Consider the following 16,986-nt stretch of genomic DNA (forward strand, 5'->3'; position numbering starts at 1 on the left):
CCGTACAACTTGTGATCTGAACCCAGTTAACAGTATGACAAACGTAGGAGCCTCTGAACAGACGGCTCACAACAATAACAACCCGATTTTTTTTGTAACAATAACTATGTACAAGTATTGCAGACAATCCGCACTTGGGATGGGCGCCCAGCATCCACTACGGACTACGAGAAATAGATTCATCGGTAAGTAAAATCTTATTTTCTCTGACGTCCTAGTGGATGCTGGGACTCCGTCAGGACCATGGGGATTATACCAAAGCTCCCAAACGGGCGGGAGAGTGCGGATGACTCTGCAGCACCGAATGAGAGAACTCCAGGTCCTCCTTAGCCAGGGTATCAAATTTGTAGAATTTTACAAACGTGTTCTCCCCTGACCACGTAGCTGCTCGGCAGAGTTGTAATGCCGAGACCCCTCGGGCAGCCGCCCAAGATGAGCCCACCTTCCTTGTGGAATGGGCCTTGACAGATGTAGGCTGTGGCAGGCCTGCCACAGAATGTGCAAGTTGAATTGTGCTACAAATCCAACGAGCAATCGTCTGCTTAGAAGCAGGAGCACCCAGCTTGTTGGGTGCATACAGTATAAACAGCGAGTCAGATTTTCTGACTCCAGCCGTCCTTGAAATATATATTTTCAATGCTCTGACAACGTCCAGCAACTTGGAATCCTCCAAATCGCTAGTAGCCGCAGGCACCACAATAGGCTGGTTCAGGTGAAACGCTGAAACCACCTTAGGCAGAAAGTGAGGACGCGTCCGCAGTTCTGCCCTGTCCGAATGGAAAATCAGATATGGGCTTTTATACGATAAAGCCGCCAATTCTGACACTCTCCTGGCTGAAGCCAGGGCCAGTAGCATGGTTACTTTCCATGTAAGATATTTCAAATCCACCGATTTGAGTGGCTCAAACCAATGGGATTTGAGAAAATCCAAAACTACATTAAGATCCCACGGTGCCACTGGGGGCACAACCGGGGGCTGTATATGTAGTACTCCTTTTACAAAAGTCTGGACTTCAGGAACTGAAGCCAATTCTTTCTGGAAGAAAATCGACAGGGCCGAAATTTGAACCTTAATGGACCCTAATTTGAGGCCCATAGACAAACCTGTTTGCAGGAAATGTAGGAATCGACCCAGTTGAAATTCCTCCGTCGGGGCCTTCCTGGCCTCACACCACGCAACATATTTTCTCCAAATGCGGTGATAATGTTGTGCAGTCACCTCCTTCCTGGCTTTTACCAGGGTAGGGATGACCTCTTCCGGAATGCCTTTTTCCCTTAGGATTCGGCGTTCAACCGCCATGCCGTCAAACGCAGCCGCGGTAAGTCTTGGAATAGACACGGTCCCTGCTGAAGCAGGTCCCGTCTTAGAGGTAAAGGCCACGGATCTTCCGTGAGCATCTCCTGAAGTTCCGGGTACCAAGTTCTTCTTGGCCAATCCGGAGCCACGAGTATCGTTCTTACTCCCCTTTGCCGTATAATTCTCAGTACTTTTGGTATGAGAGGCAGAGGAGGAAACACATACACTGACTGGTACACCCATGGTGTTACCAGAGCGTCTACAGCTATTGCCTGAGGGTCTCTTGACCTGGCGCAATACCTGTCCAGTTTTTTGTTGAGGCGGGACGCCATCATGTCCACCATTGGTCTTTCCCAATGGACCACAATCATGTGGAAGACTTCTGGATGAAGTCCCCACTCTCCCGGGTGCAGATCGTGTCTGCTGAGGAAGTCTGCTTCCCAGTTGTCCACTCCCGGGATGAACACAGCTGACAGTGCTAACACATGATTTTCTGCCCAGCGGAGAATCCTTGCAGCTTCTGCCATTGCCCTCCTGCTTCTTGTGCCGCCCTGTCTGTTTATGTGGGCGACTGCCGTGATGTTGTCCGACTGAATCAACACCGGCTGACCCTGAAGCAGAGGTTTTGCCAGGCTTAGAGCATTGTTCCGGAAGAAATACCTTTTTCTGAACAGTATCCAGAATCATCCCTAGGAACAACAGACGTGTCGTCGGGATCAGTTGGGATTTTGGAAAATTCAGAAACCACCCGTGTTGTTGGAGCACTACTTGGGTTAGTGCTACTCCGACCTCCAGCTGTTCTCTGGATCTTGCCCTTATCAGGAGATCGTCCAAGTAAGGGATAATTAAGACGCCTTCTCTTCGAAGAAGGATCATCATTTCGGCCATTACCTTGGTAAAGACCCGGGGTGCCGTGGACAATCCAAACGGCAGCGTCTGAAACTGATAATGACAGTTTTGGACCACGAACCTGAGGTACCCTTGGTGTGAAGGACAAATTGGAACATGAAGGTAAGCATCCTTGATGTCCAAGGACACCATAAAATCCCCTTCTTCCAGATTCGCTATCACTGCTCTGAGTGACTCCATCTTGAACTTGAATTTTTGTATGTACAGGTTCAGAGATTTTAGATTTAGAATCGGTCTTACCGAGCCGTCCGGCTTCGGTACCACAAATAGCGTGGAGTAATACCCCTGTCCCTGTTGTAGGAGGGGTACCTTGACTATCACCTGCTGAGAATACAGCTTGTGAATGGCCTCCAATACCGTCGCCCTGTCGGAGGGAGACGTTGGCAAAGCAGACTTTAGGAAACGGCGAGGAGGGGACTTCTCGAATTCCAACCTGTAACCCTGAGATACTACCTGCAGGATCCAGGGGTCCACCTGCGAGTGAGCCCACTGTGCGCTGAAATGTTTGAGGCGACCCCCCACCGCCCCTGAGTCTGCTTGTAAGGTCCCAGCGTCATGCTGACGCCTTTGTAGAAGCCGGGGAGGGCTTCTGCTCCTGGGAAGGAGCTGCTTGTTGCAGTCTCTTACCCTTTCCTTTGCCTCGGGGCAAATAGGAATGTCCTTTTGCTCGTTTGTTCTTATAGGAACGAAAGGACTGCGGCTGAAAAGCCTGCGGCTTTTTCTGCTGGGAGGTGACCTGGGGTAAAAAGGTGGACTTTCCGGCCGTTGCCGTGGCCACCAGATCCGATAGACCGACCCCAAATAATTCCTCCCCCTTATACGGCAATACTTCCATATGTCGTTTGGAAACCGCATCACCTGACCACTGGCGCGTCCATAAACTTCTTCTGGCAGATATGGACATCGCACTTACTCTTGATGCCAGAGTGCAAATATCTCTCTGTGCATCTCGCATATAAAGAAATGCATCCTTTAACTGCTCTATAGTCAGTAAAATACTGTCCCTATCCAGGGTATCAATATTTTCAGACAGTGACTCCGACCAAGCCACGCCAGCACTGCACATCCAGGCTGAGGCGATTGCTGGTCTCAGTATAACACCCGTATATACTTTTTAATGTATTCTCCAGCCTCCTATCAGCTGGATCCTTGAGGGCGGCCGTATCAGGAGACGGTAACGCCACTTGCTTTGATAAGCGTGTGAGCGCCTTTTCCACCCTAGGAGGTGTTTCCCAGCGCGCCCTAACCTCTGGCGGGAAAGGGTATAATGCCAATAACTTCTTTGAAATTAGCAGTTTTCTATCTGGGGTAACCCACGCTTCATCACACACTTCATTCAGTTCCTCTGATTCAGGAAAAACTATCGGTAGTTTTTTCACACCCCACATAATACCCCTTTTTGTGGTACTTGCAGTATCAGAGATATGCAAAGCCTCCTTCATTGCCGTGATCATATAACGTGTGGCCCTACTGGAAAATACGTTTGTTTCTTCACCGTCGACACTGGATTCAGTGTCAGTGTCTGGGTCTGTGTCGACCGACTGAGGTAAAGGGCGTTTTACAGCCCCTGACGGTGTCTGAGACGCCTGGACAGGTACTAACTGGTTTGCTGGCTGTCTCATGTCGTCAACCGACTTTTGTAGCGTGCTGACACTATCCCGTAATTCCATAAACAAAGCCATCCATTCTGGTGTCGACTCCCTAGGGGGTGACATCACCATTACAGGCAATTGCTCCGCCTCCACGCCAACATCGTCCTCATACATGTCGACACACACGTACCGACACACAGGGAATGCTCTGATAGAAGACAGGACCCCACTAGCCCTTTGGGGAGACAGAGGGAGAGTTTGCCAGCACACACCCAAGCGCTATAAATATATATATAGGGACAACCTTAATAAGTGTGTTCCCTTTATAGCAGCTCAAATATTATAAATATCGCCAATAAGTGCCCCCCCTCTCTGTTTTTACCCTGTTTCTGTAGTGCAGTGCAGGGGAGAGTCCTGGGAGCCTTCCTCGCAGCGGAGCTGGGCAGGAAAATGGCGCTGTGTGCTGAGAATAGGCCCCGCCCCCTTTTCGGCGGGCTTCTTCTCCCGGTTTTTTTGGAACCTGGCAGGGGTTAAATACATCCATATAGCCCCAGGGGCTATATGTGATATATTTTAGCCAGAATAGGTATATTACATTGCTGCCCAGGGCGCCCCCCCCAGCGCCCTGCACCCTCAGTGACCGCTGGTGTGAAGTGTGCGGAGAGCAATGGCGCACAGCTGCAGTGCTGTGCGCTACCTCATGAAGACTGAGACGTCTTCTGCCGCCGGTTTCTGGACCTCTTCTCTATTCGGCATCTGCAAGGGGGTCGGCGGCGCGGCTCCGGTGACATATCCAGGCTGTACCTGTGATCGTCCCTCTGGAGCTAGTGTCCAGTAGCCTAAGAAGCAAATCCATCCTGCACGCAGGTGAGTTCACTTCTTCTCCCCTAAGTCCCTCGTTGCAGTGAGCCTGTTGCCAGCAGGACTCACTGAAAATAAAAAACCTAACAAACTTTTTCTAAGCAGCTCTTTAGGAGAGCCACCTAGATTGCACCCTGCTCGGACGGGCACAAAAACCTAACTGAGGCTAGGAGGAGGGTCATAGGGGGAGGAGCCAGTACACACCACCTAGTGGTCAAACTTTTAAATTTTGTGCCCTGTCTCCTGCGGAGCCGCTATTCCCCATGGTCCTGACGGAGTCCCAGCATCCACTAGGACGTCAGAGAAAATTTGAGTGTAATACACTTTTGTAAAACAGGCAACTGACCTGTAGATCTGCCCTTTTCAATTATTTATCATAGATCAATAATTTCATCCCACAATAAGAGATCTCGTTTCCAGGTGCAGCTCATTAAGGATGTACTATAAACAAAACCATGTTCCCCTCACTCTTATAACTAATTTAAGACATAAATGGGGCTTATTCTAAGTAGCATTTAGCAGCGTCTGAGTTTACGCAAATGCTGCTACAAACTCGTTCCCTTGTGTACATTAGTACAGCCGAATGTGTAAGGACTGAGACATCCACTTTTAGTGCCCATACATGCTGTAATACCATTTGCTGGGGTTGGGGTTGCGGCGTCGGAATGCCAGCGGGGGGAGGGGCGAGTGAAGCAAGCCCCTTGCGGGCTTGGTGGCGACCGCAGGTTCTATTCCCACTCTATGGCCGTCATGGACACCCAGGGTGGGAATAAACCCTGTTGGTCGGCATGCCGTTTGGCGGGATCGTGGGTGGGCGGGATCTAGGGGTCGGTAATGTAACCGGCGGTCTCCTGACCTCCAGTCACATGACTGTATCCCATTTGCTGCATCCTTACACCAGCATGGAAACTTGCACTAGCCATATCACAGGTACAGTTTCTCTGTCTGCCTGTGCGCCTGTGAATGCGCACTGAATAGACCTGCCAACTGATTGGACCATTTTTGCGTTCATTTCTTGCCAACTCCCAAGTAAAAACACTCATCACTTATCCACAACATTTCTGATACCAAACATCCTTATAGCAACAGCAACTTTGTACATACCCACTGTGTAACGCATGAGCCGTAGGGGTTTACATACATTTTTGCACATGTACAGTTGTAAGAAGACAAAACTCAACAATACAGGTTGAGTATCCCATATCCAAATATTCCGAAATACGGAATATTCCGAAATATGGACTTTTTTGAGTGAGAGTGACATAGTGAAACCTTTGTTTTTTGATGGCTCAATGTACACAAACTTTGTTTAATACACAAAGTTATTAAAAATATTGTATTAAATGACCTGCAGGCTGTGTGTATAAGGTGTATATGAAACATAAATGAATTGTGTGAATGTAGACACACTTTGTTTAATGCACAAAGTTATACAAAATATTGGCTAAAATGACCTTCAGGCTGTGTGTATAAGGTGTATATGTAACATAAATGCATTCTGTGCTTAGATTTAGGTCCCATCGCCATGATATCTCATTATGGTATGGAATTATTCCAAATTACGGAAAAATCCCATATCCAAAATACCTCTGGTCCCAAGCATTTTGGATAAGGGATACTCAACCTGTATAACCATTGGCCTTACATGCGGATTGCTTGCAGCTCTAAATCAGGCCCAAATATGTCAAACTGAACAGTCATTTCTAATAAAAAAAAGTAATCACTTAAGTCAGTGGTTCTCAAACTTCTGTCTAGTGCCCTACACTATCAGCCTTTTTTACATGGCACCTCTAGGCCCAAAAAGAAAGAAACTCAGAAAAAAAAAACACTAATGAAGTAAATTGCGTTTATAGGTCATCGTTCAGTTCAGTTACGTGGTGAGGGATAGGATTCACTTCTGTTTGTCCTCATATTTTATGACTGGAAGCCACAAGCTCCGACTACAAATAATTTGAATTGGTCCTTGACCACCAACCCAGGGCACCCAGTTTGTGTACCACTGGTTTAAGTTAATAAATGGCGTGGGAGAATGTGTGAGGCGTACAACTAAGCACATTTACACAAACAGAAATATACTGCGAGCTAGCATACCGTATTTGGCTGTGTGCAAATCACATTAGTATTGGTAACTTCCTATTGAAACAGGTTACTGTATCAAAACTTAGCAGACTAGTAACATCACCATGTGCAAGCTACTGAATGTTATAGAATTTGCAGGCACAGTTAAAATGGGATGCAGTTAAAATGTCGGTTGTTGGGATTCTGGCGTTCAGGATTCAGACGCTGGAATCCCGGCAGCCAACATTATACTGGTGGCCGAAATGCTGACACCTGCCCGGAATTCCCACTCAGTTGGCGGGTCCACACTTCCAAGCGAGTGGGATTGGAACCTGTGTGAGAGAAGCTGCATGGCGAGGGGACTCGCGGACGGGATTCCGGCAGATGGGATGCCGCTGTCACTATACTGACAACCAGTATCCCGTCTGCCGGTATTTCATACCAGATCTGCTAAAACATACAATTCAATATCTGTTTAGGCACTTTATACTGAATGCTCAAGGCTGCTGCAACAAGATAGATATTGATATGAGGGCATGAATTTGATGCAATAAAGATAAGTTAGCAGGAGTCTTTGAAATCATACCTCATGCAGAGTGAACACTCAAAATCAGAGGCATCCACCAGAAATGTTGGGATCTCCCTCACTGCGGAGTGTGAGCCATGCTCTTCCCCCTGGGATTCAGCATCTGGGAATTAATAAGCATTATGCTGCATGTTAACAGGGATTATCTCATGCTGGAATGCCCATTTAGAACAATAAAAAGGTTCTAACTATTACAGGGCATTGTTGGGTAAAACTAATTGACAGTTACAATCGCAGTTCAATAGTTACTAAAAATGATTAGTAATATACATTTAAAAGTTTCTGAATATTTAAACGTTCTTCATAGCTCACACTGGTAGCCTTGCTGTATAGACAGCTACAAATTATTGTTCTACATTATAAGCTATTCGCCCCCCCCCCCCCCCCACCCCAACACGCTGAAATACAGATTAGTGTGTATTCATATCTTCCCCAGAATCACAACTTGTGTGTAAACTATGTAATTATGATACATTTTTAAAACAATATAAGAATATTATTTGTGAACGTTAGTAGAAACTACTGTATCTTTACACTAATTGATTTAATTAGTTTATTTATCCTGCTTACATTTTCCATTTTGTGTTTCTTACATAATCAAGAAAAAAAAAAAAAAAAAGTCTTAGGTCTGGAAATTACTTTCGTTTTTAATAGTTTAATTAAGAAAAAAAGTTTTTAGCGAAAAAATGGTGGCAATCTTAGACCTCATCACAAGTGTAGAACCACAAGATTTCTACGTAACCAATAATGTGTTATTCTGTTGTACCTTGTGTTCTGTATGTTATGATAGACATCCAAATCACTGTTAACATTAGCTTATTGAATGTTAGTTTAATATGACCTGGTACATAATATGTTATATAATAGCCCTGCATATTACCGTTCTTTATGGCTTTGGCAGGGAGCTCAATACTCTGACGGTCCTCAGAGGAGCTGGCGCGTTTCCTCTTCAGACCTACTCCAGGAAGGCAAGAGAGGACACTTCCCAGAGTTTTTGTTGCATTGTCATCGGGCAGGTCACATATTTTGGTGCATCCGGGGAAATCTTTCATTTGAAACGGATCCGTCTCTGAGAGTGAGGCTTTGGTTATTCTGAACACAGAGGCCTGTAAACAATACAAATGAAGGACAGTCAGAAATCACCTTCTTCCTAAAGTTAATATCCAACAATCATAAACTGATAGGGGTTAACAGAAATAGGCCAATATAATATAACTTAAAGTCTCAAGCATATTTAGCGATATCCGCAAACTGGTCTGGTATCGCCGGCGTGTGTCAGCAAAACAACTGTAAATGCTAAAAATGGCCTGATGGGTCTATTTTGGCTAAATCAAAACAGATTCGGACACTCTGAACTTGAACAGCAGCATTTGCCCCTGTATCGCCAGTTTCAGAAAATGTTTGTTTTAAAAGAAATAAAATATGTAATTAAGAGGTAAACTATACAGTGGAGATTGAAAGTTTGGGCACCCCAGGCAAAAATTCATTTTAATGTGCAAAAACAAGCCAAGGAAAGATGGAAAAATCTCCAAAAGGCATCAAATTACATATTAGACATTCTTATAACATGTCAAAAAAAGTTTGATTTTATTTCCATCATTTACAATTTCAAAAGAACAGAAAACAAAAAATGGTGTCTGCAAAAGTTTGGGCACCCTGCAGAGTTAATACCTTGTACTGCCCCCTTTGGCAAGTATCACAGCTTGTAAACGCTTTTTGTAGCCAGCCAAGAGTCTTTCAATTCTTGTTTGAGGTATTTTCGCCCATTCTTCCTTACAAAAGTCTTCCAGTTCTTTGAGATTCCTGGGCTGTCTGTGACGCACTGCTCTTTTAAGGTCTAGCCATAGATTTTCAATTATGTTGAGGTCAGGAGATTGTGAATGCCATGGCAAAAGCTTCAGTTTACGCCTCTTGATGTAATCCACCGTGGATTTTGAGGTATGTTTAGGATCATTATCCATTTGTAGAAGCCAGCCTCTCTTTAACTTCAGCTTTTTCACAGATGGCATCAAGTTAGCGTCCAAAATTTGCTGGAATCTTATTGAATCTATTTTTCCCTCTACTCGTGAAATGTTCCCTGTACCACTGGCTGCAATACAACCCCAAAGCATGATTGATCCATCCCCATGCTTAACAGTTGGACAGAGGTTCTTTTCATTAAATTCTGTGCCCTTCCTTCTCCAAATGTACCTTTGCTCATTCCGGACAAAAAGTTTGATTTTAACCTCATCGGTCCACAGAACTTTATTCCAAAATGCATCAGGCTTGTCTATATGTTCATTTGCAAACTTCAAACGCTGATTTTTGTGGTGAGGACATAGAAGAGGTTTTCTTCTGATGACTCTTCCATGAAGACCATATTTGTACAAGTATCTCTTTATAGTGGAATAGTGTACCACAACTCCAGTGTCTGCCAGATCTTCCTGGAGGGATCGTGCAGTCAAACGTGGATTTTGACTTGCTTTTCGCACAATCCTGCGAGCTGTTCTGTCTGATATTTTTCTTGGTCTTCCAGATCTTGCTTTAACTTCCACTGTTCCTGATGACTGCCATTTCTTAATTACATTCCGAACAGAAGATATGGGCATCTGATAACGCTTTGCTATCTTCTTATAGCCTTCTCCTGCTTTGTGAGCGTCAACTATTCTCAGTTTCAGTGTTCTACACTACTGTTTAGAGGAACCCATGGTGCTGATTGTTGGAGCAAGGTCAGATGAGTCTGGGCTTTTAAAACCTTTAAGATTGACATCACCTGGTCTTTCCAGACGATGATTGAGAACAATCCATGACACTGCCAGGTCTCAGCTGTCCAAAGGGGGCAGTACAAGGTATTAACTCTGCAGGGTGCCCAAACTTTTGCAGATGCCATTTTTTGTTTTCTGTTCTTTTGAAAGTGTAAATGATGGAAATAAAATCAAACTTTTTTTTAACATGTTATAAGAATGTCTAATCTGTAATTTTATGCCTTTTGGAGATTTTTCCATCTTTCCTTGGCTTGTTTTTGCACATTAAAATGAATTTTTGCCTGGGGTGCCCAAACTTTCAATCCCCACTGTAGCTAAGTATTACGTGCAAAATCTTTTAAGATCTCCTATTAGTTGGCAGTGATAAATTAAAGTTTACTACAAAAAAAAAAACATACAAACATTCTCTGATATACAGTACCATGGCTTTCACTGTCAGAAATTCTGCTGCATCTATAGGATTCTCTTAGTGTTACCATTTGTGTTCTTTATTATTTTGCGATACCAAAAAGATTAATATATGCATATTAAACACATTCCTACTACACTTAGGGCTCATCCAGATGGACACATTTCAGAAACTGTTCAATGCCCTGACTGAAGACCTATTGATGGCTATGGCATGCTGACCATGGTATAGATATTTGCTGCAATTCAATATTCAACATAGAAATTAATGCCAGTAAAAGCACTTACTATAACATGTCCATAAGCTAAAGCAAGCTCTAGAATTAGTTTACTTTACATTTTGTGTGTGTTTGTATTATTGTTTTGTACTTAGCGTGATTTGCATTTTTAATAAATGTAATCATAAGTAATTGGCTTTTGCCCGTGGCTTCGCTCACATGGATGTCTTTTATTGCTCAGCAGAATTAATTTTACAAAGACAGTAGTGCTATCTAATATTGTAATGTATATTTTATATATAGACATTGATCACAAAAGTTCTTGTAAACAGTATTTTTCCTTAAGGGATCAACACACTATTTAGTAGTTAAATGTGTTTATACATTAACTTCACTTGTGTATTATGAATCTCAGAGAAGTTAATTTACCATGGAGGAAGTTATCGAATAGTATTTAATAGGCAGCCAAAGCATCACTCAATGTTGCAAAATATAAAATAGAATAATATTAAAACTAAGCACATGTAAATATACAGATGCAATTCTTAATGCAAATAAAGTATGTACGCTAACAAAATAGTAAAATTTCCATATCCCTAAATTTTACCTTTGAGCCTCCTGGAAGGGGTACATCATCCATAGAAGGAGAGCTGTTGTGACTACTTAAGGAGACCGGTTTCAATCTAGTATAAGGAGCTGGTACCCGGGCAGTGAAGCTAGCCTGCACATTCTCAAAGGCTGGAAACAGCATCTCACACATTAACTGGGGAAAAATAACAAGGTTTAGGTTTTATAATTTTGTCCTGTTTAATTGCTTTAAAGCACAGCTACACATAGATCTACAGTACCTCCTGCTGAACTAAGCCATGGCACTTACTGCAGATCAACCTTTTGTACACTTTTTGTGAGTACACTCTAATCTATAGACACAATGGGTGGTATTCAAATGATATATCACGCCCAATCTCCTTTCTAAAGGGATCCCCGTTATTGCGCATATCATGCCCATAGTAATCAGGTTTAGCTGCATAAAGGATTGGGCACCCTCGCTACCCCGGGTTTTGCGAACTGAAATTATGATACCACACCCATCAGCAGAAACAGAACGGGTGTGGAAGGTGGTGAAAAGAATTGAATACCGCCCAATGATCCACTTAAGTGCACCTGGGATTACTTACAAATCCATAGGTAACCATGATCCCTAGGTTCCTGCATTGTCGGAGAAGCCTGGGCGTAAAACCAATGTAGAGTCTTCCAAAATGCTATATATATAAGCTCTTGCAATAAAATCCTTATAAACATCAGAAATCACTGAATACATTTAGCGGTATATTTGTGGCACTGCAGTAGGTGTTTAAAAATATGGTCAAGTGTACGGTTTCCTTTTTCTACCAGCTTGTATCCCAATATTTACTCAAACAAAGCTTTATTTGTTCAAGGAAAAAAAATATTTCGGTTTAGCGTTTTGCCTCAAGTATAAGTAGGTGCCAGTGAGCTATGATTATGGGCATTATGGCAAGCAGTCAAACTCTATTTGCAATTTTTAGGGACTTAGATTGTGAATTATTACACTGCGCTTGGGCTATTTTTCACAATCCGTGTAATTGTCAGTCTCAAATGTGACTTAAGACGGTCTGTGGCTAGAGGGCTAAGACTGGGGCTGGAATGGGTGTGAGGTCATGGGTTGTAAGCATACAATGGCAGGCAATGGATGTATACGCAAACACATTATTTGTGCAGTAATGGTGGTGAAGTATGGATGTGTTTTAGCCGAGTGCAAAAAACATAAAATGGCAAACAAAAAGGGTTAAACGCAACCTCCTGGAGGCTGAATTCTTCCCATGTTTAGTATTATGTTACAGCTACAGTCATAATACACCAACATCTATGAAGATTACACGCATGTAACAAACTCAGGAAATTATTTTTAAGAGCTGACAAAAACTGTACAGAAGGCAATGCAGAGAATACAGAAGAAAACAGAGGCCTTGTACAGTGAGACAGTGTGTTACCTTTTGTGCTTTGGTCTTCACTGGACTCCATTCAGGGTTTAAGGCAACACAATACAGAAGTTCCTTCAAAGACTCTTCCGTCCTTCCCAGTCCAGAAAGAGCTTGCGCTTTCACATAATGTCCCTGCACACACAGCAATGTCACATACTTTAATAGCAATTAACTAAACATCTTTAACATACTTTCTAAAAAATAATCCTATTTATTAAACTAGCACACATTAGATTATCTGCAAAGTACACTGTAACACGGGCAGATGTAGGTGAAAGCTGAAGCTCCTACTGTTGAGTCTAGGCAAGACTGGACATATTTGGCAGTTCTGCCTTTGGATCATAACATTATATGTGAAACTAGGTTGGCAAATTTTGTGCACCTAGTAGGGTACTACATACCTTTGCGTGCATTTGAAAGTAATGAAATTCCATATAATAAGGGTATATATTCAGAATTATGAGAAAGGGAAGCTGTGTGAAAGTCCTAGGAGTGGACACATTAGCTCATTTCTAACGCATGTGGTGGTGGTTGTGGTGGAGGTGGTAGTAGTAGTAAAAAGCCAATCGTTACTTTTATTACTACCTTGGACCTTGCAGCTCTCAGCTTTCCTACTGCAACCAGATATAAAGCTAGTATGGGGGACTGCAACATTGTGTAAACAACATACAATTAAGTAAGACGACTTTTGGCGATGGGGTAAAGGGTAAAGAGATACTGAATGCCCATTAAGCAGGCAGTAGTTTTCTGTATGTGTTGCTTGCTGGTTACCTTGTGGATATGCAGGGTTGTATTTTTCATAAGGCTGACTAGACTGAAGCCTAGGAGCCCCGCAGGGACTAGAGGCCTACAAATTGTTTTTTAGTGATGTATTGTTACTTGCGGCCTAGGGCTCCAATGGTTAAAGGCACTTTGCACACTGCACGGGCTGGGCACACTCCTAGTCAGCTGAGGTTTAATTTGAGATGATTAGAGGGGAGACAGCGAACCAATAGTGCACTAGTGCTATTTCAAAAGAGAAAAGAAAAGGAACAATGACTCTGGCTGTGAGAAAAGAGGTCAGCAGACTTAATTTCAACTGTGTATCGGTGTCTGTGTGAATACTGAAAATGTAAATGATGGTATAAGCTCTGCTTCCCAAACGTCACCTATAGTAGGGTGAAAGATTGAAGTGCTGGAGGGGGCCCAAAATACTTGAGAGCCTAGAGGCCCAGCTATGGGTTAATATGGCCCTGTGGATGTGTGAAATGTGTCAGATATGTAAGCAAGTTATTGTTATCCCTGCAGCATTACTCATCTAATAAGTGCCACAAAAATATAATTTTAACTTGCAATTCAATGTTATTTAAAAAGATCCCACAATCTTATGCGTCTCATACATAAAATGGAAAATGCAACGTGACTGTCCAATTTTTATGGTGTTACTTATTACATATTACGTTAAAGTAATATTTGGCTATATGTGCTATGGTAGCAATCATAATTAAGTTTGCTTTTTCATGTGCATGATCAATATCTCCAGTGTATCATATTCAGATTGTTCAGTGTATGTACAACTCATTCAGTGGTAAGACCATTTTCTAATTAGACTGTTTAATTGTGTAGAAACTTATTGCATGCATGAGCATGTTTAGAACCAAAGGAAATTGAGAAAGTTGAATCTCTATCGTAAAAGGTGTGCGGTTTCTCTACATTTGCAGCAACGGAAAGAGAGAGGTGTCCAGCAGCTACACAGGTACACAAGATATGCAGGTGTTTTCATCAGAGTGCTGGCCTCAGGAGTGTTACATGCAGCTGGGGTGCATAATTATATGGTAACTGGATGTCTCTGGGAGAAATATTTCCTTGCTAAGGTGAGAAGGAGCATTCCTCTTGTGTATATGCATGGATCCCAAGCTAGTAACTGGTGGCAGAAGTCCCTGTCTTAGTGCTGGAGCGAATCCAGGGAAGGTGGGTAATCAGTGAAATGTTTCCCCCGTAACACTTCTTACCTGTCCACTACCGGTGGCCACTATACATTACCACATCATGATACAGAGAGACAGGAGACTGCTGCTGCTCAGTAACAGCAGTGTCCTCTTTCTCTGCATGATGTCCCGCTGCGCTGGCATACAGCGGCCAGCGGTAGCAGACACTTAAGATGTGTTATTGGGAGAGGTGGCACTGATCGCAGCCATAGATCCACTCCTGTCTTGGTGCAAAAGATACATCTGGAACAGCTGAATATGTACTTCCAGACAAGCCTGTTCAGCTGGCAGTTCTGTTAACTGCACTCACTGAACATTGCTTAGACGAGAAAGCCCCGAAGATAGCCCACTTACAGCCCAAAACGCTGTGATCTGGGGGCACAGCTAGTCACCCCACCAGCGCCGTTCTTTAGAGATGTGCTTTAATGGGCGATGGGCACTAGGAGCCTGCTGCTCTCCATGGAAGCATCACCTCCAACATGGGCCTTCTGCACATACATGGCTTACCGCCGCATCTTTCCTCTACGCCACACCGCTTAAAATAAAGAGGAGCATGGAGGTTGACAGAGAAGGTGGTAAATTGGAGGAAGCAGGGGTGGGGGCAAGAGGCTGGAGTGACAGAAGACTGGAGTGACAGAGCGCAGGAGACTGGAGAGACACGAGGAAGGATTGACAGGAGGCAGAAGGCTTGAGAGACAGGAGGCCAGTTTCACAGGAGGCCAGAGTGGCAGGGGGCTGGAAAGACAGGAAAGAGTGACAAGGGGAAGAAGGCTGGAGTGACAAGAGGTAGGAGGCTGGAGTGACAGGTGTCTGGATAGACTGTAGGCTGGAGTGACAAGGGGCAGCAGGCTGGAGTGACAGGAGGCATGAGGGTGGAGTGTCAGAAGTTCCCCATTGCAGATAAACCACCATACACTGTAGGTAAGGTGTATTTTTATTTAGTACACACACCAAAAATAGCATAGATTTTTTTTATTTGCTTAGTTGCTGTAGGATATTACTGGAGCTGGGCCAAAAAAGCACTTGGGAAGAAAGAGCAGTTACTATCAGCCAGAGGAGGCTGAAGACAGGTCTATTGAAAAGGTGTTACATTATGGGTCACTGCATGTGTATCATTGTTATTGAAAATGCTTCTTGAGCTGGAAGTTATTCCTTAGAAAACATAACCAGCTATGCTATGCTAGCTGTCACTGGCTGAGTAACGTGTGCCGTTACAAAACAGCGTCATTCATTTTCTGAGCTTGTCTTCTCTTCATTACTGTTTTACTTAGTGTCAATTTCATTAATAGTAAACCTGCTGTAAATTCAACCTTAGGAATGCAAAGGTCATCTATTACTGGGGTGGGTTAATTTCAGTATCAAGCTGTACCTTTGCATCCAATAATTGGACTTTACAAGTCTTTTTGAGAACTTTTAGGGGGCCATTTAATTCTTAGCAATGGACAGGAGTTGCCGGCATTTGGACTATTTCTCTTGCAATACACAGCCACTAAAATTGCAGATTTTCCTTTATTTCAATGTGCAGAAAAATCTGCTTTACCATAAATGCACATTCCCGCACATCTCCGAGAACTGAATTGTCCCCTTAGTGTCTCATAACAGCAAACGGTTTCTGTTTGGACACTATGTACCTGTTCATTAGGCCACTTATGTGTGCCTCCCCCTAAATCAAAGTTGCCATCCCTAGCTTGATTAAGATTACCCATAGCTTTCTTTTGGCCCTATACCTCAATTTACCTTAGGCCAGAGTGGTTGTTTCCTGCAGACAGTATCAGCATCAATAAGGGCTTGTTTGAAGTTCTTCATGACTGAATAGAGCTCTGCTCTCTGTACAGCTAATACGGAATCACGGGGAGCTGTAAGAGAAGAATAAAATATTTCTAGTCACCGACATCCTCATAAATCAGTGCACAAACAAAAATATCTACATGAATTAAAGTTCTCACATGCATTTAAATATTTATATCCATCAGCATGATATTAGTTTTGGCAAATATCTCTTTGTAAAATAATATGTAGCTGTGTACATTCCTGGCACCCAGTCAGACACCTTTACTTTACACTTAAATGCATGTGCAAGTTACACTTTAGATATGATTCTTTGTATCCTTGTCCTGTTTTCCTAAAAGTGGGTACACACGTGACGATTGAAAATCGTCCGCGACGGGACCCAGCGGCGGGGTCAGCATCGGCAAGTGCATATACACTTGCAGATGCAGGTGGCAACGGACGACGGCGGGATGGGGAGCGGAGGCCATTCTGCATTCGGCAGCATAGCATCAGCATTATTCTCTTGCATACACACGGAACAATGTAAACAAATTGGCCGTTACGTTTGATCTG

The 16,986-nt window shown here is 43.4% G+C and overlaps 1 protein-coding gene across 4 annotated transcripts in view; it reads right to left on the minus strand.

Annotated features, from left to right (window-relative positions):
- LONRF2 (LON peptidase N-terminal domain and ring finger 2) overlaps positions 1-16,986 on the minus strand; it is a 104,442-nt gene that overhangs the window by 39,126 nt on the left and 48,330 nt on the right. For all 4 annotated transcript variants that reach the window (XM_063953384.1, XM_063953382.1, XM_063953383.1 and 1 more), the window contains 5 exons: positions 16,381-16,499; positions 12,686-12,808; positions 11,281-11,436; positions 8,184-8,409; positions 7,304-7,406 (listed from right to left, as the gene is read on the minus strand). In XM_063953384.1, the coding sequence (XP_063809454.1) occupies positions 7,304-7,406; positions 8,184-8,409; positions 11,281-11,436; positions 12,686-12,808; positions 16,381-16,499 (727 nt within the window). The remainder of the gene's footprint in view (positions 1-7,303; positions 7,407-8,183; positions 8,410-11,280; positions 11,437-12,685; positions 12,809-16,380; positions 16,500-16,986) is intronic.

Source organism: Pseudophryne corroboree, chromosome 2 (assembly GCF_028390025.1).
Source record: "Pseudophryne corroboree isolate aPseCor3 chromosome 2, aPseCor3.hap2, whole genome shotgun sequence".
Taxonomy (NCBI): Eukaryota; Metazoa; Chordata; class Amphibia; order Anura; family Myobatrachidae; genus Pseudophryne; species Pseudophryne corroboree.